This window comes from Passer domesticus, chromosome 1, assembly GCF_036417665.1.
Source record: "Passer domesticus isolate bPasDom1 chromosome 1, bPasDom1.hap1, whole genome shotgun sequence".
Lineage (NCBI taxonomy): Eukaryota > Metazoa > Chordata > Aves > Passeriformes > Passeridae > Passer > Passer domesticus.
Genome location: NC_087474.1, coordinates 79,608,890 through 79,633,028, shown reverse-complemented (window position 1 = coordinate 79,633,028; position 24,139 = coordinate 79,608,890). Strand labels below are relative to the sequence as shown.

The 24,139-nt window shown below is 38.7% G+C and overlaps 1 protein-coding gene across 3 annotated transcripts in view; it reads right to left on the bottom strand.

Annotated features, from left to right (window-relative positions):
- PIGN (phosphatidylinositol glycan anchor biosynthesis class N) overlaps window positions 1-24,139 on the bottom strand; it is a 98,356-nt gene that overhangs the window by 2,872 nt on the left and 71,345 nt on the right. For all 3 annotated transcript variants that reach the window (XM_064426994.1, XM_064426984.1, XM_064427002.1), the window contains 9 exons: window positions 23,370-23,478; window positions 19,763-19,865; window positions 17,318-17,420; window positions 15,072-15,158; window positions 12,317-12,372; window positions 11,776-11,851; window positions 10,423-10,496; window positions 7,541-7,583; window positions 5,783-5,835 (listed from right to left, as the gene is read on the bottom strand). In XM_064426994.1, the coding sequence (XP_064283064.1) occupies window positions 5,783-5,835; window positions 7,541-7,583; window positions 10,423-10,496; window positions 11,776-11,851; window positions 12,317-12,372; window positions 15,072-15,158; window positions 17,318-17,420; window positions 19,763-19,865; window positions 23,370-23,478 (704 nt within the window). The remainder of the gene's footprint in view (window positions 1-5,782; window positions 5,836-7,540; window positions 7,584-10,422; window positions 10,497-11,775; window positions 11,852-12,316; window positions 12,373-15,071; window positions 15,159-17,317; window positions 17,421-19,762; window positions 19,866-23,369; window positions 23,479-24,139) is intronic.

Below are 24,139 nucleotides of genomic sequence, written 5' to 3'. Positions count from 1 at the left end.
GGGCCGCTAACGAGTGTGGGAGAATAAAAGTAATCCAAAAAGTTCTTCCACAGCCAGAGTGCCAGCGAGCAAAGGACCAAACATGGAGAACATGAAAACAGACTTGATGCATGCTGTAAGATTTTTGTTTCAGTTGAGTCTAACTAAAACACCTCACATGCCTTGCTCAAAATGCATAGCTTTAAGAAATCAGTTAGAAAAATCCACCATCATAAAAGGCTCAGACCTCAATGAGGACAATGAGTGGCAGAGCAGCATGTCTTCAAGAGCCAAGCTGCTGTCCTGTTTCTGTGGGGAAGGTGTAAGAAGGGACACAGGGAGAGCATGAAGTCAGGCACAAAGCCTACTGTCACCTGGGCAGTGCACTTTGGACTTCACAGTTCACAGCACATTTACAACAACAAAGATAAACTCCGTCAAGAGCTGCCCTTGAAAGATCACCTAGGTTTGTTACAACTTTGGTTTCAGTTCTCCATGGGAAAGGACACATTGACAGATGAAACTCAAACTCTTGCTGAAGTTATCTTCATGGCATAATGTGGCCTTGCAGACTGTACATTCACCACAGGTAGACAAGATTGCTGGCTCCTAAGGGAACAGCCACACTGGTAAATAGCTGGACACTTAGAGTCTCCTGCCTTACTGGTAACACCTCAGCTTTCCTTCTCACCTGGCACCAGAATTCTAGTTTTTCATGTAAGCAGCAAACATCACTTTCCTTGTAACTTTCAAAGAAAGTGTGAATGAGAAATCTGAAAATCACAAGCCAAGTGAAGACCCTACCTGTTACCATCTTGCTGCAAAGGTTTCATACCTTCTTGGTGATTTTCATGAGCAGCTCCTCACAGCACTAACTCCTTCTTCTCAGCACAGCCAACAAACTCCATCTCACCTCTCGACCAGCCAACCTGCTCTTTTATAATACCCCTCTTAATTGGATCCAGCTGTGGCCTATTAAGGGCAGGCTTGTTCTTAATGCTTGATAATTGGCACAGCTGTAACCCCTTAGGGGTGAGATTACCTTCACCATCTCTATTCTCCTACATTTTATCTATCCACACTACCTTTATTCCCATAGATGCCTCAAGACCATCACAAACCATCCATGGTCTTCAGACAGACATCTGAGTTCCTGTGCACCCCCCAAAAGGAGCTCTTTCAGATGTGATCAGGATTTGGGCTTTCTTGAAGCAAAAAGGTATTTGCAAACTCTCCTTGGCACCTGTCAGTTGAGGGACTGGATACTCCACACTTTGGTAAAGAAGAGAGTGTTGCACACACTTTTCCCTTGTTATACTGCAGAGGTCTGCATAGTTATGCTCCTTTACTAAAATATGAGACATTCAAATATCTATATATAATGCCATAGAGCACAATAAAAACAATTTCAATCTACTTGTCATGTAATTACAAACAGCCAGCATCTCTGGGACTCTCAGCAACTGGTACTGCACTGCCTGCAGGCAACTCTGCCTGGTAAATTACTTCTTAGGCTGGGGTAATGCTGTATTTAAACAAAGAAAACCAGACCATACAGGTATATGCCACAACAGCAGTGTCAAATCTTGATCCTTATACAATTCAGAACCTGCGCCCTTGACTGCAGTTACAGTGAAGGAGGTAATTCTGAAAACAAGCTTTCTGCATCCGAAGTCAAACCTGAGCTAATGAGAAGGAGTGAGATTCTAGGCTCCAGGCAAATTAGATTCATGTGGAGGAATAAGAACCATTAAACAGGTACAAGAGAAGAGCATAACGGGGCACAGTGGGGCAATGCTTATGAAGAATGAGATGGCAGAGGTAGCAGATATGGGGGATCAGGGATGATCTACAGTGAGACAGCATTGTTCAACGGAAAGGTGAGTGCCCATGTACGGATCAATGTCAACAGGCAAAGCTGGTGGTAGGAAACTTTTTTATCAGGGAGCAAGACACCTGCTTCAGTGGCAAGGAACCACAAGGAGATGAGCCACAAGGATATGATGTACTACCACCTCCTGGCTTTGTGACAGTGTATATTGGTGAGAAAAAAAGAAGACAAGATGAATCTAAGTTATTAAAAAAATCAGGGGGATAAGCAGTGGGAATCAATCTTGCTCCAAAACTTGGCTTTTTCCCAAGACAGGCTAATTCCTAAGATGACAGACCTGATTAGGAGCTGGAATTACAAGAAGATGGAGTAAGTCACCATAGCAATTAAGACAACTAGGAACAAAATAAGTAAAACAAAAACAACTTATGCAAAGACTTGGATGAGCACTCTCCAGAAGAGCCCAGAGACATCATTTCTTTGTGACATGCTCTTTGAACTGTTCCCAAGCACAGAGTGAGACCCCAGATTTAGATTCTGAATTTTAAGCTTCCTGCTTTTCCAGCCAGGACGCCACAGTTTCACCAAAAACAAAACACAAAACGTATGTTTTAACCATACAACCAAGAAGGCCCAGCACCCAACCCCAAAATTGACTCCGTTATTCCTAAACTTAAAAAAACCCCGGTTTTGTGCTTTATTTATGTCCCCTGACCTTTGAAACAGCAGAAGAGCAGTTAAGATCATATCTTTATCTTCCAGCAGCTATAAAGAGAGGGAATAGTACAGTATGTGCCTGTATAAAGCTATATAATAGCCATATAAAGAACCTTTAAGGTTTATCTTTACTATCAGGTTATACAACTATTTACAAAGTGCATGTACTGTAAAGATATACCAGGCTTTAAAGGCTATTTCTCTCTCTTTCTGGAAATCTACAGACAGAGATAGATAAACACCATTTAAGCTGCAGAGAAATTATTTTAGTGACAAAGAAGCTGAAAAGCTAGCTATTCCATTTGGCTGTTATTCAAAAATAAAAGGACCTGTCAGAACAAACCTCTCATGATCATGTACTATACATTAATACATAGGAAAATTACATTATAATTTAAAAGAAATTTTGTGGTGTGTTCTTCTGGGCATATGATGCAATTCAGGTTACCTCAAGGTATCTAGGTAGAGGGCAAGGTTAAGCACACCTTAGAAGTTTATTTAAGCTGCTGCTTTGAGTTCTACATTCCCTGCAAGACTATTATCCCATTATTATATCAAAACAATGAAAAGCACTCTATGAAAGACAAACTTACATTGATTTTGGCATCACCATTAAGAAAAGGGTCTTTAAAACTTTCTAAGAAGCCATAAATATTTATGGTAATTGATAATTTACTGAGAGGAGGGAATCAGTGGTGCGTTGATAATTTGCTGAACGTGGTAATACAGGACTGTATGTTGGATCTGTTATTGCTCAGCATTTCATTAACAAACTGGAAGAATGGAAGAGGTAGAAATCTTCCTCCATTCAAAGACAACACTTATGTGACCTGGTGAATTCCACTGGGAGAATAAAGACATATTGTTAAGGAAAATGTGAGGCATGGTAAAATGTCATGTCATATGGTTAAGGCATTGCAGAATAGGATGCAAAAAGCCAGGAGTTAGGGGTGGAATTTTTAAAAATAGAAGATGTCAGTTCAGTAAACAAACCTTACTTCCAAACAATGAGATCCACTAGGAAAGAAAACATCAAGGTGAAAAAGCAGTGAAGGTCTTTTTATTGCAAGGGATTTAAAGCCAGCTCATCTACATGAAACTTGGCTGTTGGAAAAACCAAATGTTGCCTAATGAGTCTCCTACTCAACTTGCATATTCTTAGTAAGAGAGAGAACACAGAGAACTTTTGAATGTGGTAAAATCCATGGAAAGCCCATCACCACAAAACAGGATGAGTAAGGAAACACACATTGAAGCCTTACAAATGTGGCACATACACCACTGAGCTCTGAGAGACTTTAGAGGAATGAATCTCCACCAGGCAACTAAAGCTGCTGGTTTTCTACCTCTGATTTCACTCATGTGCTAACCAGTAACAACACAAATCCTGATATTTTTGCTGACACACACATATGCACTTCCTATCAATGTGGCAAGAAAAAAAGAAAAATATGAGAGCAGCTGTCCCTAAAGACTTATCCTATTCTCAGGAAAGCTTTGGCAACATGGAAAATGTTGCCTGTTGTAAGACGGTATTTTCAGACCTTGCTGTCAAAGCAGCAACAGACAACACTGCAATGAGAATGCCACAGAGCTGTCACTGCACTTGCAACAGGAGGACAGGAAAGTATCTCACTCCCACTGGTTTTGGGAATTACCCAAAACCCCTTGAAGCTCATCTCCCCTTTCAGGAACAAACAAAAAAAAATATTCTGCTGTTGCCTGCTAATTTTGCCAAGCCTGAGGATAACACATTAGAAATCTGCTCAGAGGAGAAAGTTCTGGTGCCAACATAATGCTCATGCTAGATAAAGGAAGGACCACTTAGCTCCACACCTCTGGCTTCACTTCCTTTCTTAAGCAACCTAATTATTTTTCTTATGTGCATATACACACCTACATATAAGACGTATATATAGAGACTACAATAAAATAACATAGGTGGTAGAGTCAAGCACTCAAAAGTGAAGTAATGACAGAGGTTGCCTGAACATTATGAATTTCCATGTTAAAAATTAATCACAAATTACTCTTTCGAAAGGCCTTTTTCAGTGCTTTCTTCAGTGATCAAAACACACACACAGAGAGGCAGAATTAGTGGTGAGTAATGAGCTCTCCTAAACTCTTCAGAATAAGGCAACATTCCAGCTGAAATAGATCCAGCAATGCATTTACTGTTGTAAAGCTCTAGCTATGAAGACCATGTATAAGGGAGGAAGCTTTTGGGTACTTGCAACAATTTATACTTTTGCTACTAACGTCCAATGATAAAACTTCTTGCCCAACAGAACAGAAATTTTCTGAGGGCTTTAATATCCTTATTAATCTGCAGAGGAATTCAAACCAAAGGATGAAGCCCTCTGACTTACCATAAACTGACCACAGCAAGGAAGTGGGATGCCCAAGCGACATTTTCACTGTTTAATCTAAATGTACCTCTGGCCACTAGGAACCTTCTGAAGGTAATGATGAGCAGGAATTGGAACCTCCAAAGAACATGTGTGCACACGCTTCTGGGAACAAAGGGGCTCACAGAAGCAAAGCACAGAGCACACGTAGACTAAACAGAATATTAACAATGGGTCACTATTCAGCTTCTGTTTAAATAAGTGTCAAGTGACCAGATTTGCTGGATTAAAACTATGCATTCCTACTAAGCTTACTACAGCATTTTATCTATTTTCACAACTCAGGGAAGGTAAATCTGAAATGTGTATTCCTTGTATGTGAGATTAATATGACTCAAAATGCAAAACAAATGCTCTCATTTTAGCTGTGATGGCTATGTTTAAATGCTAAACTCTTCCCCAGCTAGGGGGAGGATAAGTGCATGGGCCTTGGTAGCCACCAACATATTTACACAAGGTTCACTAATTTACAGTGAACTGTATATGGAGGCTTAACTAGGTATAAGATAATTAACAACTTCAATAAATTGTTATTTTAACAGTGATTACAACTAATTAAAATGCAAAACATTAATTAAAATACTTTTTGTGTAATTACTCTTCATACAGATCCTACCAACTGTACTTCTTGCCAGCCTGGATTTACTACTTACTCTGTGTTGCTCTGGCACAAGCTGTAGCTTGGGATATGTATGCATGCACATGTGTTTTAAAGTACATGGAACATCCCAAAAGTGTTTGATTAAGCAAAGTAATTGGAAAAAATGACAAGAATTACGAGTAGATAAACAATAGTTTGAACCCATGAAGCTTTAAAAAGGCAATGGAAGCAAAAAAGGTACTGTACCTTGTACCAATATCCAGCCAGCTTCCATAGTCTTTAACCAAAAAGAAAAAATGCTAGGAAATAAAACAACATTGATTAGTACATCAACACTGCACAATTTGAAAGACAAAATTCAACCCAATTTTTTCAGGCTGCTTACTCCAAATTTCTAATTCTTCACATGGAATAAGCACAACACCTTTCCAGGAATGATCATTTGGACCACAGTAAAGAATAGTCTAGGAACCAGAAATAGATTTAACATGGCATCAAACAAAAACATCAAGAAATGGACTAAGTTCTGTCTAGTTTGGTTTGCAAAAACCAGAGAAACACCAGAACTTTTTCAATAAGGAAAGCCAAGCCACCTTCTTGCTTGAAATAACAACATGCCAAATAATGCATAGTACCTAAAAGTTTTAATGGAATTTCAACACAAATATCTTTGAGCAACTCTGGCAGTTCTCTACTTGTAAAGTGGGAATAACGTTGGGAAAACATAGTATTTACCTATTAGTGAATTCCCCTAATTCTAGTTGGTGGCCCCATTGATTCAAGACTACAACATGTTCTCTTATTGCCCTGCTACTTTCTCTTTTCTTGACAGAGTTCCTACACACCTCTTTGGTGTTTGTTTTCTTTTTTGTTTGTGGGGTTTTTTTTGTTTTTTTTTTTTTACACCAAGTACATTGTTTCAAAATACTTAAACCAAAACAGGAGAATACATGAGCTATAAGACCTGGATATACTGGGGCTTGCTACACATCAGTAAGTACCTGTAGTCTTCTTTTGGTATAAATACACTTAATACACATTTTATTAGTGAAATGCTATGAATGTGGTTTATTGGTATATTATTTCTTTTCCTATGGAAGTTCCTAAAAGCAGATTACACACATAGACTTAGTTGAAACTTGACCTCAGCCATACCTTCTCCTTTTCTCACTCTACAGACAAATTAGCAATTATTTGGTTTTTACTCCCTGTTTTCCTATATGTGATATTTACAGATCACACTGTACTAAGAAATAAGAACAGGAATGCTTACTCCAAGGCATAAAACAAACCCAGCACGTATAAAGTGACAATATCAGCTCTACCTGCTGATTTGAAAAGGTTTCTATTTACCAGTGGCACTGCTTGTTGATTTGAAGACAGCTGGAGTGGGCAACGAAAACACACTTTTAATCTGCAAGAACTGTGCTGGGGGATTGTTCAGTTTTGGGTTGTTTTGGCTAGCTTGGTTTGTGGATGCAGGCTTTCTGAAGAGAGCGTTTCCTGACAGCTTATTACAAAGGGCACAAGGTGTCTTTTTGGATGTTGCTGATCTCCTGGATTCTGACAAGTCTAATGGAGCTGGTGGGTAAAGCATTTCTCCTTTTCCTCTCTTTTTCAAGAGAAGCTGGGGTGGGGTAAAAGGTCTGGAATTCCTGAACAATTAACTAAACTCTGCACACAGCTAAAACTCATATTATTGTTTAATTTTTTCCAAGGAATTTGATTATAAAGCATATGAGGAACTCCAAATGTTAACTTATTACTTCATTTTGTCTCTTATTATTATGAGAACATTGCTTCTTCAGAAGCATTAATTACATGAAATTTGAAAAGCAGTGATTGGAAGAGTTTTATCTCTAAGTTATGCTAGGATTTCAATCCAATTCTCTGCCCTAGTTAGAAAAACTTTGAAGTCTGAAACAAATTCAGATCTCTCTTGATGGAATTAGGAGAACTCTGTTTCTTGATCTTATTTGAAGAGAATGTGCAACAACAACTTACCAAAGCCATAATGTCTGAAATCACAAGAACAATGAGGAAAAGGCTGCAAAGGAAAAAACCCAGCAAAGTCAGACCATCAACCTTTCTTTATGGACACAGCTATTAAATGAGCTTATTAAAACCCACAAAGAAATCAAATAAAGATATGATTTCTTGTATTTGCCTTTCACACAATCAGGTACATTTTAATCTACTAGAAAACAATTAAAATACATGACTTGAACATCTGGCACTTATAATTTCACATTTATAGGGTTTCAATTTTGCAATGGAGAAACCTAACATGAGTAATTTTTTGGAGAACAACAGAATCTTCCAAGGAGCATCTGGCCCATTCTTGATGCAGAGAGCTGTGTGCTGGTTGGACCAAATAAAGCTGATTTAGGAGCTTCATGATGGACTCAAGAGTGATCAAAGCTGCTTGACAGGTACCTGAACTGTTCAGTCCCACCCTGGTGACAACCACTCTGCTGGGTCAGAGGCAGCTAAAGGAGCTGCTTGCCTCCTTCCAACTCTCTGGATGCCCATAACTTGTTCTGGGAACTCTGAGCATTTTGGTGGTATGCTCCCAAACCAAGGGCCTCTTTACAGGTAGCAGTTAACTTCTGGAAGTTAGGCTTAGGCTAGTAAAAGGAACCAGAAGGGAGGAGGCAGAGCTATTTTTTCCCCCCCATTAACCTAATCTTCTTTTCCTCAAACTATGTAAATCCTAAATTACATGAAAGCAATTGCTGTAACTGGTTAAAACTGGTTTCTAAGTTAATGACACTGAAGTAATGTTGCAAACAGCTAATCCATTAACAAAAGTCTTTAACTAGAATACAACTAATTTATCAGTACTACCATCATAAAAGTACAAATGTTTTTTTGGAAAATGTCCTGCTGCAGCTTTGCATGAGCATGTACTGGGGAGATACCCATACCAATGCCTCCAAATGAGGAACTTGCTGATATTGCCTACATCAGTTGTGCTTCATTAGTAAATCAGGATGCAAGAAACCAACTGTATCTCAGACACAGGGAAAGGCTTTGCTCTGCTAACCTATGGCTCAGATAGATAGGATGTTGCAATAATAGTGCTTAGGAGGCACCCAGCTAGAGGGATTTTTTTAATAGGCAAGCTCCAAAAACATATTGGGACAGAATATTCCCCACTGAAAAGAAAAAAAAAAAAAGTCTTTAATCTGTAATCAGGGACTTGAGGAGCAATTTGTCCAAATCACAAAAATCTACTTTTTGCCCTTCTGAACTGCAGGAAGCCTTTCTCAACAGAAGGACAAGACTAATTTCAGGGCATATTTATACACTGCAAAGACAAGATTGTTCCCAGTGATGGCTTAATTTATCTAGCAGGGGCAGCAGCAAGAAGTGCAGCAGAGACTTCAGGATGCGCTGGCAAGCAGAGCACAACCTCTCTGGGGATCCCGGGTGTGCCTTGTGGTTTCTGCCTTGTTCCCAGGCGGATGCTGTGGCACTATCACTGCATTTGTTACCTGAGCACAGCTAAATGAAGTTGGCACAAACACCAGACAGAGTTACAGCCACAGCCTCATAAAGTGGCACAGAAATAGTTGTGTCCCCTGGTTTATGAAGGCAGTATCATTTCCCCTCTCACACACTCAGATGCACATTCCATAAAAGTCTGCAATATCACCAGCGCTGCCAAGGCAAGCATTCACAAATTGGGAAATGCTGACCTTTATGATGCTTGAGCCCTAGAAATGGAAAACCACTAGCTGGTCATCTGAGCAACCCCAGCTCCTCAATGCAGCCCTGCCCTTGTACAAGCCTAGGGATGAGGATGAATGCCCATCTTTGTGGGTGTGAGGACAATGCAGGCACAGCACACACAGCTAAAGCAGAACAGGTAAAAGGGGTGGGGAGTGTCATGCTGCCCTCCAACAGGGACGGCAACATTTTGGGGTGCCCCATCTCTCTTTGGTAGCGGGTGGTGTTGTACAAGGAGACAACAGCAGGGTCAGGCAGGATGAAAGCAAGCAGAAAAGCAAAGGGCATCACAACAAGTGAGGGCAGCTTCCTCACACTCAGCTGAGCAATGTGCAGGAGAAAGTCCCTGAAGTCCTCCTGCCACACACAGGCAGGACTTTTGGTCAACCCCACACAACGCCCCACAGTGGCAAAACCACAGGGCTGACAGGGACCTCCTCCATCTCAGCACCATCCATAATATCACACGATGAACGGAGGATTCAGCCATGTGCACTGGGTCTGCTGAATGGGGTGAGCAGGGCTAACAGAATAAAAGTCTTGAGAGAGGGAAAACATGTTTCAAGTCTGGATACAGCACTCCATGAGGCTGGGCATCCATACTCTGAAAAGTCCTTAGAGACAGGGAAAGGACTGGCAGCCATCTGCTCCTACTGCAAAAAAATATGTAATACTGAACACATCTGGGAAGCACTGAACTGCAATGCAAGGGCATCCAGTGCCTTTTTTTTTTAATGCTATTTGTGGTGAGGTCAGCACTACAAAGCTATACATGGGTTACATTACAAATAGGCTATTTAAAAAATACTATGCTCTAGGCAGAGATGCAGTATAAAGTAAAAATCAGACTTTAAATTCTGCTCATTTTTAACATTATGGAGAAAAAATGGTCTGTGTATTGTTAACAAAGAATATTAAATATCTGATGGTTTCAGACAAGGCCAACACTTCAATTTATACTCATTTATTACTAAGGAAAAAAACCCTGAACTTGCAGAAATCAATGAACAAAACCCCAAGCCCTAATAACAAATAAAAGCAACAATAAGATCTAATATTATTTTTTTAAATTCGCATTGAGATTTGAAAATTTTGAATTCCTCCAAAATAGATTTGCAACCCTTACTAATGCAGAAATACAGCATGTAATGTACCTCTTAGAAGACAGCTGTGTTGTGACTTGAACAGCTTCGAAAGCACATGATACCAGAACAAACGGGATTGCAACCTGTTCAAAACACAAGCTACATTTTGGCTTACAGTCATATTTACAAAAAGAACCTGGGCAGGTTGTGGAAACATTTTCCTGTTTTTGAAATTATCACAGAATGGGTTCGTTACAAAATAAAATATTGGCTAGACAGGGTAGAAAATAATTTTGCAGGAAATATTTTCAGTTTATTAATAAAAACCCCTTTCCATGGTCATAGCTGAACTGCAGTAAAATAAGCCATGAGGTAATATTGAAAATTATAACTAAAGCATATCCTCACTTCATTTATCCATTTAGCACTAGTGATAAATACTTCAACAAGGCTAGAAGACAGATCTATTCAAATCCAGCATCTCACATGACCGGCTGCAGAGTTTCAAGTGTAAAGGACAATCTCATCACAAAAAAAGTCTGAATAGAGAAGGCATTCAATAAGGCAAGGGTCACACTACCCCTCCAGAGCCAAGTCAAGCAAATGTAAATGGTTCAGTAAATTAAGAACCAAACAAACTAGAAAACATGAATGCGGCCTTTTCTCTTTCCAAAGTTGATTTGCAATCCTTATGTTAGCAGTGTATAAAACCTGACTGTTGGCATCCAGAAGGTTTGCACTATTGATCTGTGTCCTGTAGGCAATGTGCAGTGTACCTGTAACTTCAGTCTGCTTCCTCTGGGACAGAAGCAGCAGAAAAGCTGTGGTAGAAAATACTGCTTATTTTAGTAATAACAAATAGATTCAGTGTCTCTCCTCTGGCAGATCCTTTACTCAAATACTAGAAAAGAGCTGCCACAGCTTGCCTTTGCCTTGTAAACCACAAGTGCAATCCAATCTCTGACAGACTATTAAAAAATAGAGAAAATAATGGCCATTGTAAAATGATAACCTAATCAGTAGAACATTCAATACCTCTATTTAATGTAATATAGAGCTAATTATATATATATATATATATATATCCTCAATGTTTCTGTTGATATTATACTACAGGAAAAGCTTATAACTTTAATAATTTTTAAAGTACTTACAACAATTGAAATTTCCATTTTAATACAATAAACTGACCCAATGCTGTTAAATTACACTTCCCCACACTTCAGCTTTTCTTGGGAAACAAAATGATCTCTCTAGAAACACTACAAAGGCTGAAAGCGTCACATGTGGTTAAGAAGCCTAATGAAGCTCATATATATACACATATGTTCTTTTGTGAATTGCAAAGTAACAACCATGTATGTGACACGTTATTTTTCTCAGAGAACTGTGGAATAATCTCACCAAGCTAAGATTACTAACCTTCAGTAAAAGCAAGCCTCCCATCATGAAGGGACTGAACACAGTCAAGAAACAATAGACAGAAGCAGGATCAAAACTAGAGAAACACAAAAAATACATTACATATCTTTGAAATAGCATTTTACATTTAAAAAACCCCAGCCTTTAATTACCCTGTAATACACTGGGTTGTATATACATTTTTAAACAAGGCTTCCAATTTTATCTTCTCTTGATGAAATATTAAATCAGCAGGGACTGCCAACCTCACCTGTCTTTCTCTGCAGTTTTTCTCTGATTGTGTTTTTCAAGGTGCCATGCTGTTGGTGGGCAACCAAGCTCTCTCTGCTCATCCTGATAGCATCTAATGGAATTGAGACAGCCTCACCACCAACAAGCTCAGGCTTTTAGGGTAGATGTTACAGAGAGCAAAAACAAAATAAATTATCTTTCCACTGCTTTGATTCTTCTGCCCTGATTTTGCTAACTAAATTTACATTTAGTACATCAACTGCAGGAAGAATTTTTTGTACTGTGTCTCAAATAAATCAATAAAATTTACCTGTTAATTGAAGCTATGTTTCCAGTGCCAAAAAAGGCTGTCACTATGAAGAAAACCTAGATGTATTTAAGGAAAATACACTAAATAAAAAAATAAAGCCCACATTTCTCCTCCATTCCAATTTACTTTCAAAATCTATCATGAAACCACAAGAAGCTGTTCCACTGCTACAGGTTTACAGCACATTAAGAAATCCAAAGTATTTTCTAGCTCTACCCTAGATATCATACACAACTAGACAAATTTTAAAAGACATACTCCCTAGGTAAGGTTTTAGAGCCTGTCTTGAGGCCCTTGTAAGAAAACTGCAGCTGGCTTTTTGGGTCTCTGCCTAGCAAGATAGGAACATCCCTGGACCACAAACCCAGCAATGCATTCAAAGACATGCTTTTGCAGGAAGTAATAGCACAGGCATGTGTTCTGCACACAAAAGAGATGGCTTTATTGAGGAACTGACAATGGAAGAGGTTCCTTTATTGAGGAACTGACCTCTTAAAAATGCTAGAAGTTGCTATGCTATCCTTACAACAGTTTTTTTTTGTCCAAAGATTATGCTGAGTCTATCCATAGCAATATGGGTCTTCCATTTTATCCTCACTTGAGGGAGGATGACTCCAGCAGTATCTGTACAGCTGGAAGCTTTTTCATAAACACTCTCTTTTCATCCAGATAAAAACTTGCTACTACATAAGCCCATGAATGGTATTTTTCTTGCTCCTGAGCTCATTGGAACCCGTTATAGCTCATATGGCTTCAGCTGAAGAATGGTTTTTAACTTATTTTGCATAAGGCACAGGGTTATAAGTCAGTGAGGATGGGCTGCAGTTGCCAGAGCTCCCTCTGGTCCTTTTGCTCCTGTTATAGCTCCTGCACTGGATCATTTAGGTCTCTCAATAAACAATTTGTTACCAACTGTTCAGTAGAATCGTTGGGATTCTGCATGCAATATTTTGGAAGGATTAGGTCAGCATAACCGGAGAAATCAGGCTTCCCAAGAGTACCACATCATTTCAAGTTCCCTAACACGGCAGTCTAACAGCCTAGTGCAGTTCTGCTGGTTGAGATTTATAAGAGCAGGTCTGCAATAAAACAAACAAGAAAATACCAGTAACACACAGGTCTAATCAAAATGCTAAGCACAAGCAAGCTGAATCTTTTCCTCAAAGACCAGGCTCTGTGATTTCTCAGCAGATGCCAGCTACTGGGTGGGCCCAATACAGGAGCCCTGGGACAACCTTAAGGCACACACAGCTCAGAGTCACAGTTGCAGTACGACTGCTCTAGCAGAAAAGGTTTCTCCTCTAATATAACTATTTCTATACATTAAACAGCATTTAAATTTAAAAAAGACACATGGTTTGAGCAGACAAAGGAGATCTGCAAATTGGTTGTTTTTTCAAGAGCTGAGCAAAACATACTCAAGTGTTTTAAAGTAGTGCTCACTTGTGGGGCAGTGTGAGGAGCAGAAAAGGCCTTGACTCTGTGCAAGCACTGAGTTATCAACTCTGCTGTCATCACAAATGCAAAACACAGCCTCACACTAGCTACCATGAAGAAAATTAACTCCAGCCAAAACCAGCATAGCTACATTGCAGTGTTAAAGAAGTACTATGTTGTCGCTTTAAAAAATACAGTTGGATTAGTTGATTTATTTTTACTAGTATTTAGTAACTGACAGCAGTAGCTTTACTAAAGTTAGCATATTTTTGGTTAAAGTAGCAAATGAAATTGATGCATTTATTGCAAGGTCTCAACTCTTTTTAGGTATACTAAAGCAAAGACAAACATCAAGCATCTAGCAAATAGTTTTGCCTTCTTTCTTAGCATTAATCTGCCTTCTTAAATTGGTATCTGTTACACTTTCTCTGCTGCAGGCTCCTAATGTCCAACAACACAGTTCTAAATTCTAAAAGCATGGACTCTGTGACTGTGACCCACCCTCTCAGATCTGGTTATCTGACAAACTATAAAGCCTGGTTTTGTAGGAACCAGAATTGAGACAACTTCCTCCCCAGATACTCACCTGCACAAAAACCCCCCTGTGCTCTAGACTAGCTCAATTCCTCTCCCATTTGCCCATCCATCTTCCTTGCTACCAAACAGTTCTCACTTAATTGCAGTCCCACAATGAAAGAGAAAAATGACACTGTTATCAATGTACACTATTAAAAAAAAATTACCTGCAGTATCAGTTACAGGAACACAAACTAACTGCTATGTTAGTGAACAAACAGCTCTTCCCTCCTAAGACCATATAATTTCTATCAGCAGAAATCACTTAAGATATAAATAATTATAGGCCGGATTCTGGGAACATGTTTCACTATGACCCTGCAGGAACTTTTCTTCTTGCTTCATCTTCCTAATACCTAACATCTGCTTCCTAACACACTGCCATGCTCTAAAAATGAGAATAACTTTAATATTAATCACCTATTTCAACTGATTTGTGAAGGTGAGCAAATTCCCTCCAGCCAAAATGAAGTCAAACAAAACCAAACTGATAACTCCTCATAAGAAAATTTACCTCATCTGCAATGGCCATAAGTAGGCAAAGAGCCAGATTCTAAAACTGCATTTTTAACTACTTGATAAAATGCATAATGTACAAGACCATTGCCTTTTGAGCAATATGAGTCAAATCATCTTTACCAGCTTCTGTTCTCAGTGAGTACCAGGCTACAGATTTGGACTGCAGGTCCTTTTGAAACCTTTTTTTTTTTGCCCTGAAGTGCAGCGACCAACCAAAGGATACAAAGAAGAAGGACCTCCGGACATCATCCAGGTGGAGCTGTCGAAACTGAGTTATATCCATAGCACAGGTGAAGTTGAAAACAGCAAGCTGGAAAGACAGCAGAAGGAATCAACACCAAATATGAACTAATGGACTTTGACAGAGCCACTGTATTTTTACTGAAATGAATGAGAAATAAACCTACTTCCCTATTGCCTGTTATTAGAGTATTATAATAAGGACTGCAAACATTTCTCATGTTTTCATTATACTTTACTGAATTAATGAATCTGCCAGAAAGACTGTACAAGTGAGATGATCAAATGAACAGTGAAGCTTCCGCTGTTATCTACACTAAAAATTAACTTCTATGCATTAGACTTATAACCATCTTTTTCATCAGAAATATTCCTCCTACACACATACTCTTCCACTGCTCACATGAATATATGGATAAAGATCCTCAGAAATAAAAGACTGCAATTATCCTCATTTGACTTATTTTGTGAGTGAAAATAGTAAAATACTCTCCGTCTCCTCTACTCAGCTCTCTACACAATATCACTTGACTTGAAGAGAAATTATCTTCATGGCATTTAAGAGGTCAGAGAACTCCTTTACATTGGGAAAAAGAAAAAAATCAAGTAATAGACATTCAAGACTGATAACATTTTAATTTAAAATAATCTCTCATCATCAGAGAATTGAGCTGCATTATCTAATACAAGATTCACTTTGCAGTATATATTAACAGGCATTCTAGGGATGATATTTTCTAATGTAAATATAGGAAGCAGGGGTAAGCATTATTGTTCATTTCACATGAAGTCAAAAGGTTCGAGTGAATGTTGACAAACAGTGAGTGACAAAATATAATTACAGCCTACCTATGTTCTTATGAATTTGCGTTTGATTAGTGAAGTGTTTATCAGTGTTGAATACTACTTTAAATGAATTTTATTTTACAATGAAGAGAACACCAGACCAACAGCAGATAGGCCAGCATCACAGATGCTTGTAAGAAGATGAAAAAGCTAGAGTGGGTTCTAGAGTGGAAGAAAAAATACATCCCACAGATGCTAAACACCTTCAGTCACAATTGTGGCATCACACTAATTATAATTGTGATATTCAGATTCCATCTCTATCGCTTAAGGTGCTACAAAATACCATCACACAAATCATAAGTAAAAGCAGCATAAAAATAAAATTATTCCTATTTGTATTTCTCTTTTCTAGCTTTGAATTGGTAAAGCCTGCTCTCTCAAGTTTCAAAACTGTCTTGCTTGTAGGAGCACCACAAAACCACAGTACGTGTCAGGTTCACTCTGGTGACTGTCTTGGCTCAGGTTTCAACCTCCAGGACTTTTCCCTAATTATTATAAGCTGCAAAAGGAAGGAAAGATGTGTACCAACACTCTTCTTCAAGTGACTCTGGCCACTTCCATGCATGTGTAGCCAGGAGGGCTCATCTGGGAGAAGCCAGGGAGAGCTGTGGTGCACACCCACCTGTCTCCAAGGACCCAAACTACTGTAACTGGCACTTGGGATCTGACCAAAACAGAGGCACAGCCCCAGTTTGTTCAACTCTACACCTCACCTAAGAGCTAAGTTGCAGTGTAAGCAGCATGGCCTTTGCAAATTGTTGACAATATACTAAATTTTAAGGTGAAGAAGTTACATTGATTACAAAACTCCCTTTCCTCCTCCAGGCAAATCTGAGAAGGTGCTAGTTCCAAGCTGGTCTCCAGTTCCCTGTCAATCTAAACAGAAATAAGTCTCCATCCTTGGCCAAAGAGAGGACAAAGTCAAATTAAGATTTCTAATACTTCCTATGGCTTTTTTCAGAAATCAAATAATTTCATTTCAGCCTCTCACTCACGAATCTGTGATGAGACCAAAAAAGGTACTGCCACATTGCACTTACTCTGAAGAGCTACTGGGTCTTATGATGAATTATCACTGCACTTGACAGAGACAGCTCTGTAGCCTACAGACCATACCACTGCATCTTAGTAAGCCAGACTGTCTTCCTGCATTCCTAGAAATGGCTCTGATGTGCAATATCTTCCATAACATGAATTACAAATCTTACTTACAAAGTCATATTCCTAGTTCATGAAACAGCTAATACTGGCTTCCCAAACTGAAAAGAAACACGAAGTGTTGCTCTCTGAAAACCACTCAGAATATTTATTACATTCTCAAAAAAAAGCCCCTCAAATAAAGCTGCTAATTACATTGATAAATCTGTCAAGAGCTGTTACCTTTGGTCTGAGTGAAAGACCATAGTGCTGCAGTGCTTCTTGTTCCATATTTATCCACACAAACATCAAACCAAACAGTGCAAGTGGAAAGAGAGCTTCATATCTGAAAAGTAATGTAATAATCAGAGTAAGTGCAATTGCTGACAACTGATCAACATCAAATGCTGACGTGTTTCTTTTCTTTTTTCTTCACACAAAAGAATATACCGAGATTTAGTGGCATTTTCCCCCTTCTTTCCCCATTTCCAAATACCCACAGCTGGTTGAATTTTAAAGCCATAAAGTAGTTAAATGGCAAAAGCAGGAGAAACAGAGTTTGCTTCAGCTTTGTCATGTTTTGCATTTTTTTGTTCAAAGTCTGCCACAATGGTGGATGAACACCTTTTTTAATTTTAACAAAACTGGAATAAAGTCAAAACAAACAAGAAAAAAAAACAAACCTATTTGACATTAAATTTTTGTAAAATGGAATATTTCTCAATAAGACCCACTTGGAACTGAGGGCTTACAGTTCAACTTAAACAGCAGCTAGAGATGGTGTCTCTTTAGGACCTAATCACACAAACTCATTATGGTGATCCCAGTTTTGTTTTAAGGAAAGACACATCTGTATAATAAAAGGAGCACTACATTTCACTTCAGTGGAATGCTCTTTTCTTCACTGTATTTCAATCCTTCACAACCACAGCATCAAGTCACACTCTAACCATGGCCACTAAGCTGTTCTAGCTACACCCCCAATCTCTGAGGAGTACTTCTGGCTCCTACAGCACTCAAATTCCAAAGTATGAACGTATTTATGTGAGAGATTAATACCCCCAGATAACATAAGGGTGTAAAATGAAATTGGATAACATTTAGTTTCTCCAGTTGCACTTTACAGTACCTCCCAGGCTTTTTTCTTTCAGGATAAAATTATAATACTGATACTGACAAGACTGTAAATGTTTCCCTTTTTATTTTTTCCTTCTTAGACAAACACCTGTTTGTCTAAAAAATAAGGAAATCACTGCAGTCAATCTTGGGATTGCTTCTGCTGGGCTACAAAGCAATTTAAATTGGAACAAAAAATTTTGAATAGACATTTCCATTTTAATTATCAGAACCACAGGCAGCTAAATATGAAGATGAAATAGTTATGCTGTCAATAATAGAAACACGACAGCCCTTATAATGGTCTACACTTGCCTTCAGATTAAATGCCTTCAACAGAGTTGATGACAAGTGGTTGTATGCAACCATGCTTTTAGGCTGGCTTCAGTATTTCCACTAAACCAGCCCTAGAGAGGGGCTGCAATTACCCAGGCAATGTGCTGGGTTATCACTACATGCCAGAAAAGTGCACTGAGGAGAGAAACACTGGACACTTTTGGCACCAGTGCCTCAGGTTTTGTTTTCTTCTTTAAGAATCACTCCAAAATTTTTTCATCTGTTTGGACGTTGCAGGAAGCCAGCAGAGAGCTGTCAGCATTTACGTGGTCTGATGCAGGGCCAAAATACAGAGAGGGAGATTGCCAGCCTCAGAGAGAACAACATTTGTGCTTTATACAGCAGCCAGCACAGGCTAAGAAGGTTGAGTGCAAGAATGTGTGTGCAGTCAGGAGTAACATTAGGATCAAAATCTTAATGGGGAAGTGGGAGGAAGGGGAGGCAGAAGACTGGGGGGAAAAAAAAAAAGAAAGGAGATGCTTCAAGTAAAATGAGAGTATCCACAGGAGGCAGCTACTGCAAAATGTCTGCTGCAAGATGTTTTATTCCACTTAATTTTCCAGTGTAATTAAATCCAGAGGATAAGTGGGAGGGGAGGCGGAAAGAACAGTTCCTATACTCCCCATTAATTATGCTCTTAAAAACTACCATGTCTGAGAAAAAAGAAAGGGTTGGCTGACACAGTGTTTTCTTCATTTAAAGCATCAGAGGAATTGACTTTTATCCAAAAAGAAGCAAGGTCTAGTCTTTATGGGAAACAACATCCCTTTGAAAAAAAAAAATTACTTCCACAAAAATCTCTCAGAACACAATTTTCCCTCATTTTAGGGCTACCTGTTTCCTGGCACACATCATTTAAGCCATAACTAGACACCAGTGCTGAGCAGCTGTGAGAGATGCTATTTCCTTTTGTTTGTGAGCAGAAAAGCACACGTCAAAACAGCAAAAGGCATAAACTAAACCAGACTTTCTTATTTTGGTGCAAGACTGTTTGAACATACACCCTTCCAGCCACTGCCTTGTCTAGTTGAAAGGAATGTCAACAAACTGTGTTTATAATACAAGGAAGAACATAAAAGGTTCCCTGAAATTTTATTTGGTAAACTAAACAAGGAGATAAATGCTGGAAGCACATGTTACACCTTTAACAGAAACGTGCATGAGATGAAGCAGTTTCAAATATAGTCCTGGATTTTTGTATGTAAAACCAACTCAAACAGAGTAAGAATGAAGTACCCAGTGCTGAGGAGCAGGTAGGTGGACATCAGGGAGAGCAATATGCTGAACAGTCTCTCAAAGAGAAATGTGGGGCTCAGTAGCAGCAACGCTGGGGAAAAAACTGCAATAAAAAGAGATACATCAGTCACAACATGCAAAACATTCCATCCTCAGCAAGATAACTTTCCTCAACTCCTGACATTTTATGTACAGAAATTCAATACAGATCATGTATGACCTTCTATTTTCAGAAGTTAGTTTTGCTAAAGAAAATACAATGTTTGGAATGTTTCACATTCATCAAAAGTAATTTCAGTTCTGTATCATTTTAATTTCTGTCTTTCCATGTCACAGTCTTTACAATTTCTCATTTACCGATGTTAATACGTTTTTAAGATGATGTAGAAGCACTACCCTAAAATCAAACTTGACTGTTCAATACTACTCTGAAAACCACTTACCATGGCCCTGAGGACCTCTGGCAGCTCCAAAACTGCAGTGACAAAGGCACTGCTCCACTGGATTAGAACCATAGAAAGGCTTGGGTTGGAAGGGACTTTAAAGATCACCTGGTGCCAAACCCCCTGCCATGGGCAGGAACACCTTCCACTGGGACCACATTGCCCAGAGCCCCATCCAACCTGGCCTTCTATTCTTTGTAACTAGATTAGGAACTGGGCTACTACAGAAGTGGGCAAAGAGGAAGAAAAACAAGGAAGATGGCCAGGGCTTGAAGAAGGGAAAGGGAGAAGGACAAGCATTGCTGTGATATGATCTTTAAACATGTTTTTTTTAATATGAAAACTGCATGTTTCTAAAAAAGTATGCTGACAAATAACATTCATGTGGTTCTTCATTGCAGTATATGAACTTCACATTACTAAATCATTCAAAGATTGCATTGACACTTAGTCAATATTAATGATCACTCTAAGGAACACAAAACTATAAGATATGCAAAGTACTCCCTTGTGATTATCATCATTGTATCCATTAGTATTCATAGTGAACATATCAATGAAAGAGAGGTGTGGAAGTTTTTGAGTCCTGAGGGTCAGTATGTTTTATTTCCTGCCTTTCAGCTTTGGCCACTGCTACACTTACAGAATAAGCGACTTCAAGAGGCTCCAAGAAGGCCCAATTCAAGGAGGAACTCCAAGGACCTCACTGAAAGTCAGAACAGTTGGAAATAAAATTCAGCATGGTAACTGGCCTCTGTGAATGACACTGAACATATCAGATGTGTATCGCTCTGAGTGTAATCATAGATGAGAACAGATGAGTGGCTAGTAGGTGATTATTAGTCTTTCTCTTCCATCTCTGATGCAATACATGAGATATTAATCATAAAAAGACCTGTAGGTTTCTGGCTGACCTACACAAACTTCTGTATATGACCCCTGCACACAGCTGTGACACAAATTCCTCAAAAATTAGCAAGTTGCTATGATAAATTCTCAGAGATGAACATTTTAAGACATAATATACATTCATTTAGAAATGTCTGCTAATATTAAGAAGGTTCTGAAGAACATGGGAAGCAATTGAATTATTGTTACACCTCCTGGTTTTGCCTCGATGTTTGCAGTTAAGTACACTGTATGAACCATACAGTGTTACAGCTAAAGCCACTTGGACACAGGCCTACAGGAACCCAGCCATCACTAATTCATTTGCCTGGTTCCTCAAACATCAGGCTTTCTCCAAAAAAACAGAAAAAAAAATGGGTCAAAGTTAAAATTTAAAGTTAGGCTTCACATTAATCAGGATAAATAGCTGAGAAGGGGGGCAAAAAATCCCTAGGAAACTTCTGAAGTATTATTATCCTGACACAATAACAAAACAGTATTTTTATGAACAAATCCTGTTAAATGTGTGTTTCTAGTTCTATAAATACACAGAAATGCAAAAAGAGTTCAATAACAGTGCCATTCTTCCACAACTATGCAAAAAGACAAAGAGGAGTTGGACCACCTGTAATCCCACCAACCTTGGAAAAGCTACAGTAGAGTTTGGAACCTTAATTCTTATGGTATCCCATTTGTGGTACACACTGGCAACAAGGCAGGTGCTAGTTGTGGTTATGGTAATGACATGGCATTTCTCTCCAAGAGGAGTATTGAGGACACGTTGGATGCCTTAGTGTTTTACCTGCTTATTTCTGTGTTTAATTATGGAAAGCAATTTCAGCAAGTACACAAAGCTCCTATCTTGTATATCATATTCACTTAGAATGATTACTTCCAGTCTGAAAGACTTTGCTAAAATATTCAACACTACTGTGGCAGCAAGTAGATATTTTGAGTACCTACAGTTTACTTCACCGTTAGCTTTATTTTTATCATCACCCACAACAAAGAGAATTTCTAATATACTTTTTCCTCATAACTCTAAGCCTCATGACTGCCTGAATCATCTCTCAGATGAAAAATGTTTTTCCTTCATCCTTACACAGGAGAGAAATATTACCTTTACACTCAATTCCTGCTCCTGTAAGCCAAACAGGACTTCATCGATTTCATTGACTTTACAACTGTGAGAAATTCATCCACACAGAGATCCCCATTTAGCTTAGCAGGCTACAAAGAGTTAGGGGAGCATGATGGAAAGGAAAATGCTCCAAAGAAAAATGCATTACTAAAAAAGCATTGGTCACACACACTGATCACAATCACTGAACTTAATCTTGAATCCATTTGCTCAAACAGAAGCAAGATTGCTAAATCTGACAAGATCTGCTTAAGTTAAAACAATGTCACCAGTACAGGAATGTACAAGACAACCAGCAAGTACATGGGCCACAGTTCTTTCATTAAGTTATGTTTAAATTCCTGATCTCAACTTGTAGCAAAAAGCTGCTATCAAAATTTATATGGGATATGTTTAGCTCTAAAACAAATCTCACATTTCAGATCACTCAGGGATAAACAATGCTCAATGTTTTTTAATGGAGCCCTACAGAAATTATTTTATAGCTGAAATATGAAAGGTATTGCTTCACTGTATTCCAGAAGTCCAGTAACAATTCCATTTGCTCTGTTTAATCACACTAAGATTTTTGAGTGATGAAAAATTCATAGACTTGCAAACTGCTTTTTTCTTTAATATTAGATACTAACAGATACCAAACATATACTATCATAATTATTTCACAGGTGTTTTGCAAAGCAGCTCTCAAAATCACTTCCACAAGGGTCACTGCTATCTGCTGAAGCTTCAAGTTTACACTGAATTACAGCAACAACCTTTGGTCATTTCCCTGTGCTCATCTGGATTGATGGCAGAACATCTCAGATCGTCCATATCCAGCTCCAAGTGAAACAAAAAGGGCATTTATGCCATTTATCCCTAAAAGTAGTCTTCAAAATATTCAGAACACTAAAAATAGAAGATAAAGCTATTTGTAAATCAAAGGTATTTGCATTTTATCACAAAGTTACAAAGGACAATTATTTTAGAAGACTAACACATATCTCAAAAAAACTCAGTTAGGAAAGCAAACATACAGAATTACCAGCAGTCAGATAAAGGAAAATACGTTGATGAAAAAGTGACATCATCCCCCACACAGTCCCAGACTCCACAAACTGCCAGCATAAAAGTTTGAGAGGGAAGATTTTCTTACCTAGTGTCATCCAGCTAATAATTTGATTCATTACAGGTAATCCCTGCTTGATCTTAAGACTGTTATGGGTACTGCCCACAACATATGTCGAAAGTGCAACACTGAACATCTAGAAAGAAGAAATCAGGCAAAGAAACACAAAATTAATGTATGGATCTCTGCCATTCCATCCTAAATATGTAAATATGCTTTAGAGTTGCATAAACACCTCATCTGAATCACCACAAGAACAGGAAGTCAAAGACAGTATCAGAATTTATAACTTTTTATAACTTACAATTACTGACTTTTAAAACCTTCTATGTAGATTACTTTTTATTATCATTCTTGTTGTTTATTTGTGCTATTTTAGAATAGTAGCCACAAGTGACCTGGACCAAAGATTTGCTATGCTATGCTCTTTGTCAAGAGTAACTATTTAAACACGCCTGCAATCCACAGAAAACACAAGCCCCCAGTCCTTCAAGGGGCGCTTGTCCTCAAACAGCAGCCACAAAGAACAAGCAGAGCCTTTGGCTTTGCTGCAGAATCAGGTACAGGGAGAAGGGGAAGGGTCCTGGAAGTAGACAAGCAGCAGAACAAATTGGAAGTGGCTTTTAGGAGATGGAAAGAAGCTGTTGGGTTTTTTGCCCCCCAACTGAATTGACTGAACCACCTGAAGCAGAACCCTTGGCTTTGCAGAAGCAGAGAAGTTGGAGAGGTTTTTTTCTTTGACTAATTCGAGACACCATTCAGTCATCAAGTACGTGCAAAAAACCTTTCGAAAATTA